We start from the raw sequence: 10,174 nt of genomic DNA, 5'->3' as shown, positions 1-10,174 counted from the left end.
CAAGGGCTAATAATAGTAATGTTCCATTTTCCAGCTTCCCCAGGATTGCAGAGGAGTATCCCATGCATGTAGGGATTCAGGAATTAATAAAGTTACATAAGAAACTGGGTAAAAAGTTTTGGTCCTAGGTAAAATGAAATCTATGTGTCAGGTGAGTTTCTCACAGAGAGACTTAAAAGAAAATGCTATTCTGAAATATCTTGTGACCAAAATGGAAGGCTTGGGCACAGATTTTGAGAGATAAAGACCTTAAAATTATATTTCTAAGTTAAATTGTGCTTTTAAGTTTTCCTTTCCTTCTCCAATTCTAAAGAAGGTACAAAAGTCACTGAAGTGTCCCTGAAAGTAGAGCAAGTACTACTTTCTCTGCAGGGACCCAACTTAAGGACCATCACTTTTTCCATTGAGGAGCAAGAACTGTAGGAATGGTGAGGTCAGGTCTTGCCCCTCCCCCACAACTATTAACTGCTTTTTTTGACAGTTAGATGACTAGTTTTTCCTTAAGAGAGCTATGTGCAAACAGAGGACCTGCTTAGGGCATAGCAAACTAGGGAACAAAAGAAAAAAAAATGTTCACAGAATTTTGAAATGAAATAAGCATCCTGGGAAACAATCAGAACTTCGTCACACTTTCTTATATTTATTTTGTGGCTTAGAATTGTTTATATTTTGCATTACATTTGGGAAGTTTGCACTATAATCATTTTTAGTCTTGGAGCTTCTGAAGGTCTTAATCAAGCTCCAAATATATGCTCTGAGGGAACTCAGAGACATTAAACCACAAGTCTAATCATAAGGGTGATCACGCAATGGGATCAAAGTAGAAACAACTTTCGTGTGTATCTGGATCAAAAATGAAGAGAGCCAGGCTTGTTGGTACACACCACCTCAGCAACTTAGTGAGAGCCTATGCAACTTAGCGAGACCCTGTCTCAAAATAAAAAATAAAAAGGGCTGGGGGATGGGCTGGGCTTGGACTGGGCTGTGGCTTAGGGTGGAGTGCTCACCTAGCTTGTGTGAAGCACTGTATTCCATCCCCAGCATCACATAAAAATAAATAAAATAAAGGTATTGTGTTAATCCACATCTAAAATAATAAAAGGGTCTGGGAATGTTGCTCAGTGGTTAAGCACTCCTGGGTTCAATGCCTGGTATAGAGAAAAAAAAAAGGGGGGGGCACAGTAAATATATCAGTAAATATATTTAATTGTACTACATTTTCTATTCAGAAAAGCTCCGTTTTTTGCTAAATGGGCATGCCTGGGGATAATAAGAATAAATAGAACCAACAAGGAAGAGCATATTGATGATTGTAACACACATACATGTCACACACATGTAGGTTCGGCTGGGTCTCACAGGTGACCTCAATGTTTATCTTCCTAAATTTGATTCAACTGATAATAGTGAACTTCTAAGGGCTTTTGAAAAGGAAAGTGACATGATATAATTGGGTTTGAGAAAAACTTGTAAATATAAGATTGAGGGGCTGCAATTGTAGTTCAGTAGTACTTAACTAGCATGTGTTGAGACACTGGGTTCCATCTTCACCATATATAAATAAGTAAATAATAAAGGTCCATTGACAACTAAAACAAAATTAAAAAAATAAAACAGGGGCTGGGGTTGTGGCCCAGCAGTAGAACGCTTGCCTAGCATGTGCGAGGCCCTGGGTTCGATCCTCAGCACCACATAAAAATTAATAAAATAAAAGTATGTGTCCAACTACAACTGAAAAAAATTAAAAATAAATACAATAAATAAAATAAAACAGATTGAAAGAGAAAATATAAAATCAGGCATCCATAGACTAAGTGATTAGGTGTGGGGAATGGAGGAGCAGGGGAGTAGGTGGGAACAGAACCACAAAGCCTGGTTTGCTTTGGTTTTTGTCTTGTGTGGTTTTTTTGTTTGTTTGGGGGAGTGTGACAGTACTGTTTATTAAAAACCAGTGGCATAACTTAGTTACAGTTGAAAAAGGTACTATTTAAATTGACCTTATTCCATAAGGAAATAGGGAACTCAAAGAGTATTTTCCTTTTATTTTTTTATCTCATTTTCAAGGCCTGCACTTCCAATGTTTCGATTTGGGACAGTCTTCAAATTATAACATGGCAAAAGGAAAACCCACAGAAACAAGTGATTGCCTGGAGATAGAGAGTGATAGATGAGGAGAATCCAAAAATAGATGAAAACAGAAGGCCTTACTGAGACAGGATATGATTTATTGAAAATGTCAAGTTAGAGCCCAAATCCAGTCCCAAAGGGACAGGGCGGGGCAGGGGAGCAGCACATTTCTCAGTTTGGTTTGTTTGGTAGATGACCTTTGAGAGCTGCTGGTTTTGTCCTTAGATCATTCCAGGCCATAAATCCCCTTTAATTCAAGTATGTATGATCTAAAGACACTGAACTGGAAGAGCAATCAGTGTTGTGCACCTAAAAGGCTTTCAGTAACCATTGGTGGAATGAAGAAATGAAGAGTTTGGGGGAATTGGTGAATACATGATCTAGAAAAAGAATCAGGAGAATCAAACTAGCTCTAAGAGATGGGCAGAGTTCACAGACAGTGACTCATGGAGAGCCAGACTTCAAAGGGATGAGAAAAGAGGTAATGGGTTTCTGTTATTCTTATTTGGGCTTGTAATTCCCAAGAGATATTTCTTTTTGTCCTCCTCCTCCTCCTCCTCCGGTTTATTTTCTTCAGCATCACCTTCAATAGTTCAGATGTGGATACAAAAGTGATCGACTTGCTATAGGAAAGGCAAAGTGCTGGAGGCTTCTCAGCTCGACTCTGAAAGCCAAGATCCCATAGCCTAGACTCGCTTTCTTTTACAAAGCCTCAACACTCTGACCTTGTTTGCATTCGGCAGACCTGTTGACACCTCTCAATAGTTGTTCCAAGTCTGGGCCACTCAACTCCCTACTGCCTGTTTGCTGTTTTCCATTCAGCAAAGAATCTAGCAGGTCGTGTTTCATCTAGATGTAGGTTCCAGACAGGAGCTATGAAGAAAAGACCAAGCCATGAACTCCGGGGCCTGGCTACATCATTTTTCTCTTCTGTCTTCAGTCTCTCTCTCTGCCTGCTTCTGCCCGTCATTATTTATATGCTTAAGTTTCTCTGATCCAAGAAAATACTCCATCCTTTGCCTCTTTTCCCCTCCATCAAACTTCTTTCTTTCTTTCTTTTTTTTCTTTTTTTTTTTAAGTACTGGGGCTTGAACCCAGGGATGCTTAACCACTGAGCCACATCCACAGTAATTTTTTGAGGCAGGGTCTTGCTAAGTTGCTGAGCTGGTCTCAAATTTGTGATCCTCCTATCTCAGCCTCCCAAATTGCGGGGATTACAGGCATACACCAGACTGCACCCAGCTACATCAAACAACAACAACAACTCCTCCTCCTCCTCCTCCTCCTCCTCCTCCTCCTCCTTCTTTTTGGTATTAGGGATTGAACTCAGGGGCACTCCACCACTGAGTCACATCCCCAGCTCTATTCAGTATATTATTTAGAGACAAGGTCTCACTGAGTTGCTTAGTGCCTTGCTAAATTGCTGAGGCTGGCTTTGAACTTGTGATCCTCTTGCCTTTGCCTCTCCAGCTGCTGGGATTACAGGTGTGCACCACCGTGCCCGTCTACATCAAACTTCTTAAAGAGAAATTTTTACTTTCTATTTCAACTTTCTGACTTTTCTCATATTAGTCACAGTAATCTATCTTCTACTCCCACTGCACTATAGAAAACTGCTTTGACAAAGGTCACCAAACACCTAGGAACAATTGCATATGCTATCTTCTGTGAATTCTTTGTCCTGTCTGAATTCCCTGCAGCATTAGACCCTATGCATAGAGTACTTCTTTCCTCTGAGATACTGCTTCTTGTTTTAATACTTCTCTGGCTAATCTTTTTCCTTCACTCCTTAAATCCCCCTTAAATGTTGGCATTCCCAAGGCTTCCACTTGAGTTTCTTCTCATGCCAGTATGTTCTCTGGGGTATGGCTTAGCTTCAGGTATCATCTAAATATTTCCAGACTTTTGTGTCCATGTCCCCCAACTCCTAGAACTCTGTGCTAAGCTGGAGGTTCTTTTAAATAAGCACAGTAGGTTAATTAGAAAACAGATGAACCCACCATAGGAGGACCTTCATCCATTTCACCTCCACTAATTCTAACATTTCTTCATTTGCGGTAAAGAAGTTAGAAGGAGGGACAATAACTTTTGTTACGGAACCCTTAGCACCGGAGATAGACTTCCTTGGTGCTCTTAAGTAAAAATTCATGGGATAGTCTCAGTGCAGATCCTTGTGTCAACATCCCCTCTAGAGAAAAACAAAATTGTCCTGATGTTAGGTGTAGCAGTACCTTCTAGAAGGAAGCAGAGTTGGAAGTACCACATGGATGTTGCAGTTTGAGTTTGAATTTTTTGGGGGAAATGGAGTTTTTGCTCATTTTGTTCCCAAGCCCCATCCTCTCTGTGTGTAGACATTATAAAATTGAAACATTTCCAGGAGGAAAGGGGCTACCTTCTGGGACATGACAGCACTTGATCTTCTTGCAAGCATCCCAAACTCAATGGCTCCATAACTGCCCCGTTCCTCTGCTTGTTCTCCCATCCTAGTTAAGAGGATCATCTTTTATCTACTTGATGCAGGTAGAAACCTATTATTGGGGAGATTCTCTTTTGTAGCAGTGCTCCCTTAGATTTCAGGCCAGAAACCTCTGTGTAGGATGGCTCCTTCCTGTACTGGAACTTCCCTACCATCTCCAAACTTCTGTTTCTTATCCTATCCAATCCATGCAGCCAGACTGCAGCCAGAGGGAACTGTCCGGAATACTGACTGATGATCATCCACACCAACCTGTGTTAAAACCTACTGCCTTGAGGACAATGCCCAGGTTTTAGCGGGGCACCATGTCCCGTTTTCCTCTCCAGTGACTCCTTCCTTCCCTTATCCAAGCACCAAGGGGCATTTTATAATTTTTCAAACACCATGATAAGTACCCAGTGTCAACCATGTGCCTGGCCCTAATCTAAACTCCAGAATAGTCAAGGCAAATGGAAGGTCCTTCACTCACTTACCTCATTTTAGTAGGAAGAGCCAGTCAATAAACAAGATAATTCCAGATAGGGAGAAGGTGCTCTGGAGACAATTAAATGGGTGTTGGGAGGGAAGGGTCAGCTATTTTGGTTGCAGTACTCCTGGATGGCCTGAGGAGGTGATATTTAGTTAGACTTGAATGATGAGGGCAAGCCACACAAAGATCTGGCAAAGAGCATGGGCACGCAGTTTGGTCAGTATGTGAGAAAGGCCTTGAAGCAAGAACTAGCTTGGCAGATTGACCTTTTATTTTTTAGGTTAAAAACAAAATTGTGAGTATGAACCTTATATATGCCTAGGCCCAGAGTGGGAGTGAGGAGAGGGGTTGCACTAGATGAGGTGGGGCCAGATCACATCAGCCTTATAGGCATTGGAAAAGAGTTTGAATATTAATGAGAGGGATTAAAGGATTCTGAGTGAAGGAATGATTGGCTCTGATTAACCTTTTAAAAACACATTTCTGGCTTCAGGCCAATGCTCAGGTCATTCCTACACCTTAAACTTATTAATTGGATTAGTTCCCAGGATCCAGGCAGCTGAGAAAGAGCCCCTTTCCTCCCCCAGCTTCCACTTAATGGTTAACACATTGTTCCCAGATGTGGAACACCTGTAAAAACTTAAATTGAGCAAATATGCCGCTTATGCTAACTTCAAATTATGTTTCTAGAGGTCTACTCTCTCAAGTGTAGGTGAATCAGTGTGGAAGGTTTGAAAAATATTTTTTAATTCATTATGAAAATTGTATAAACTTCACTGAGAAAGTTACTTCTATTAAATGTTTACAGAACAAAGTATTATAAGAAACATATAAGAAATGCATTCATGAAAATATTTTCTAGAACTAGGTTTGTCTTTTTTGTTGGGTGGCAGGGGTACCGGGGATTGAACTCAGGGGCCCTCAATCACCAAGCCACATCCCCAACTCTATTTTGTATTTTAGAGACAGTGTCTGAGCCTTGTGGTTGCTGAGGCTGGCTTTGAATTTGAAGTCCTCCTGCCTCAGCCTCCCAAGCCTGGATAGGTTGTCATTTTATTTCAAGGAATACACTGCATTTCCAGTTATCCATGGTAGAAAATAGCTGTCCTCTAAGTAGAATACTGGGACAATGTATAACTGCATGGTAATGTGTAGTGCACTGCCTGGACCATGATGTCAAAACGACCCAAGATGTGAGAAACCGACAAAACAGTGTCAAAAATGTAATGCAGGGGCGGGGATGTGGCTCAAGCGGTAGCGCTCGCCTGGCAATGGTACGGCCCGGGTTGGATCCTCAGCACCACATACAAACAAAGATGTTGTGTCCACCTATAACTAAAAAATAAATATTAAAAAAACTCTCTCTCTCTCTCTCTCTTAAAAAAATGTAATGCAAACCTTTGAAGTGTTTTGATCCTTCTACCAAAAATAACTGTTGAGCAGGTCATGAAAAATCACTTCTTTGTATAGTTATGTAAGATGTGCCCAATGACTTATCTATAGGGCAGGCATATACATGTAAAAAGATACCATATTGTCCCAGTGCCCTACTTATGGGACCATCTGTATTTTTGTTCTTATATAGACCACAGATTACGATTGTGATTTCCAACCTATTTTAATGTTCCTGTGTCGTTGAAATATTTGCAACTCAAAATTTGGCACTTAATAGGTTGGGTTGGCGAGGTGTCCCCTAATATCCTTGTCTTGGCATTCATTCCATACATTCAGCAGTCCATTTCGGTGCTGGGGACCTTGGGGAGACTCTGACAAGGCACTCCCGCGTCAAGGGGTAATTCTTTTTTTCCTTCTGTAAGGATTAAACACAGGCACTGAGCTACATCCCCAGACCTGTTTGTTTTTTGAGAGAGGTTCTCCTTAAATTGCTGAAGCTGGCCTCCAACTTGCGATCCTCTTTTCTCAGCCTCCCAAGTCGCTGGGTGGTATTACTGGCGAGCGTCGCGGTGCCCAGCAAGGGAACACTTTCTGCTGCTTCCGCCCCCATCCCTAACTTAAGGGGTAAGGTTCAGTCAGGATAGGTTTGACGCCCGGAGCAGTGACAAACCCAGGGCCCAGAAGCTGGCGGGGATAGAGACGACGTTTCACCAGGAAGACGTGAGCCACCTCCAACAGGCAGCTAACCCCGTCCTACCTAAAATCAAAGCGCCCCAGGACAGGGCGGTGCCCCAGACTCCTGCGTGGGACGGACTACAACTCCCAGCGGACCCCGCGCGAGGCGCGGATCCCTCCGCTCCCGCTCCCTCGCCCCTCCCGGTGGACTCACGCGCCCGCCCAGGGCCAAAGCCAGGTCTTCTCCGAGTCCGAAGTCCGTCTTCTTATCACGTTTCCGGAGGAGGGCGCCTGGTGGCTCTGAAGGAGCAACGGACTTTTTTCGAGGCGATAAGCGGAGGCAGACTGCTAAGGGACGCAGCTCTGAATGGACGATTTTCGCGCGCTTTGTCGCGGGTGGTTGTGGGTAGTGAGCCCGGGAGGGAGAAAGGAGCTGGGGGCCGGGCGCGCCCCGCAGGGCTCGCGGGGATGTTCGAGGAGGAGCCCCAGGCCGACGGGGCCGCGGTGGTCGCCGCGGCCGGGGAGGCGCTGCAGGCCCTGTGCCAGGAGCTGAACCTGGACGAGGGGAGTGCGGCCGAAGCCCTGGACGACTTCACCGCCATCCGAGGCAACTACAGCCTAGAGGTGAGCGGTGGCAGGTGGGCGCCCCGACCCTCGCCAGGCCCCACCCCCGCCCCGCCCCTACCCCCCGCCGGTGGGGTGGTGGGAGTTCCCCACCCCGGGGGTCGCAGATCGGCTCCGCGGCGAGGAGCGGCGCGGGAGGGTGGTGCAGCTCGGCCAGCCCTCCCATTTTGTTTTGAGGCGGGAAACTGAAGCCCAGAGAAGCTGCGGCTTGTCAGGGGTCCCCGGACTCCAGGTTTGCAGGCTGGACTCCCTTCCTATCAAGAGCCAGGGGTCGTGGCACTGCCGTTAAGTCGACACAGCAAACGTGTTTCGAAAGCTAAAATGACAGCGTGCCCAGTTCGCTTCCAGTTTGTCACCTCGGTTCTTTTCGAACACGCTCATTGATTCCTGTTCCGCAGTAGAGGGAAGGGGAGCCCCGAGAGGCTAAGCTGCGTGCCCAGGGTCACGCGGTTGGCGACGGACCCGGACTCGGAGGCCGAGCCATTTAGACTCCCAGCCTCCTGCCTCACAGGGTGCTGGCCTGGGCCGCCGACCGTACCCGGCGCTGAGGAGCAGTTGCTCAAGCCGAAATGCACGCAGAGCTGTCCCCACTCCTCCGTCGGAGCCTGAGCCTAGTGCTAAGCATAGTGCCTCTGAGTCAAGCAACTGCTGTCGATGTTAGGTTTCCCCAACATTCTTGTATCTCGTCTTGCCAGCAGCCTGAGAATGTGGCAGGGCAGGGAGTATTATACCTGTTTTCCAGTTGGCAATATTGAGGCTCAGAAGATTGTTACCCAGGGTCGTTCTATATAGAAACCCAGAAAAGCATCAGCTTAGTACAGAGAAGAATTGTACAATGGGCCTCCATCGTCATCGGCTTAGCAGATAAAAATATTGGGGGAAAATTTTGCGTCTGTATTAAGCATGTACAGACTTTTGTCATTCTATAAACAATACAGTATGAATATTTACATAACATTTACGTTTTATTACATATTGTAAATAATCTACAGATGATTTAAAGTCTACAGGAGGCTGATCATAGGTTATATACAAACACTATGCCATTTTATATCTGGGACATAAGCATCCCCCAATTTTGGCATTCTTTGGAACGAATTCCTCCGAAGGGGATTACCGAGGCAAGACTGTTTCAGCATATTGCTCCAATGGCCTCATGTTCAAAGGCTTTCATGAGCCAAGAGGGTTGGACTCACACACAGGATGTTCCTCTGACTCAACACTCAGTGAAATAACTGGGTCCAAAGGCATAGAGTTGGCAATATAGAGTTGACTATGTGTGTGACTGTGTATGAGGGGAAAACTACCTGTGAGAGACTCCTATCTACAGGGTATTACTTATTAGATTGGAAAAAGTACAGTGATCTGCATCTGAATGGCATGATTGCAAAACTGAGGGAAGAATAAGAAAATAAAGGTGATTATGAATTAATGGAGTCTCAGTTGAAAACATTGGTTTTATTGAAAGCCCGAGAAAGCATTTGTGATAACCCAGGGCTTCATTTGATCTCTCACTGAATAAGCCATTTATTGAGTGCACACTATGGCCAAAGGAACTCAACTAGACATTAGCTTCAGATTTTGAATGTGACAAACTCATTCTCATTTGTGTAGTTCTGCATGCCATTGACTTTTCCTGGAACCTTTCTCCTTATCCATAACCCCAGGGGGAGGTTGAAAATTTAAATTTCTGGTTAGGTAGAATTGATCAATATACTTCAAACGTTTGCTTTGGAAAGCACAGATGTGTGAGTTGAGAGTTTGCAAGTGTTTATTCTACCCAGTGTTGAATTTTTCATCCTTTTTTTTTCTTTCAGTTTTTGATGAAAGACACTTGGAATAGATATTTTCATATCTCTCTACTGCTTCCTAAGAACCCTCTCCCCAGTCCCTAGCCCTTTTTAGTTTACCCAATAATCCTCTTCCATTTTGAACCTCACTTCCCATTTTTTGGTGATTTATACTTAGCAATTTTAAATCTTCTATGAAACCTTCCCTGATCTCCAGTCAAAGCCAGTTACTACACTGTGTTTTTTCACAACAATTTATCTTGTGTGCTGCTTCTGTACTATATCACCAATTGTAGATGATAGTTTCTGTCACTCTTCTTAGCTGTAGACTTGGAATTCTCTGAGTTCAAACACCATCTTTGTATTTCTAAGGTCAAGGGCTAGAAACTAGAATAAACAATACACATTTTTTTTTTTTTTTAGGAAAAATCGAAATAATTCCCATACTATTTTCTCTACCGTACTAGAGATTTCATATAGTAACCTGTATCCAAAAGCTCCGCAATAGGGTATTATTCCCAAACAATTTATCAATTCAAGGATAAACTTACCTGGCTTATCAGTGCTTTGAGCAAATAAAACCCCTCTGAGGATTGTGGTAGAATAAAATGGGAACTT

At 43.8% G+C, this 10,174-nt stretch overlaps 1 protein-coding gene across 1 annotated transcript in view; it reads left to right on the top strand.

Annotated features, from left to right (window-relative positions):
• The first annotated feature begins 7,610 nt into the window (after window positions 1-7,610).
• The window catches only part of Rbl1 (RB transcriptional corepressor like 1), a 56,963-nt gene continuing 54,399 nt past the window's right edge, over window positions 7,611-10,174 (top strand). Inside the window, exon 1 of the mRNA XM_076849077.1 lies at window positions 7,611-7,766. Coding sequence (XP_076705192.1) covers window positions 7,611-7,766 — 156 coding nt within the window. The remainder of the gene's footprint in view (window positions 7,767-10,174) is intronic.

This window comes from Callospermophilus lateralis, chromosome 3, assembly GCF_048772815.1.
Source record: "Callospermophilus lateralis isolate mCalLat2 chromosome 3, mCalLat2.hap1, whole genome shotgun sequence".
Lineage (NCBI taxonomy): Eukaryota > Metazoa > Chordata > Mammalia > Rodentia > Sciuridae > Callospermophilus > Callospermophilus lateralis.
Note: the sequence above shows the minus strand (reverse complement) of the source record. Positions and strands in the feature narration are given on the sequence as shown.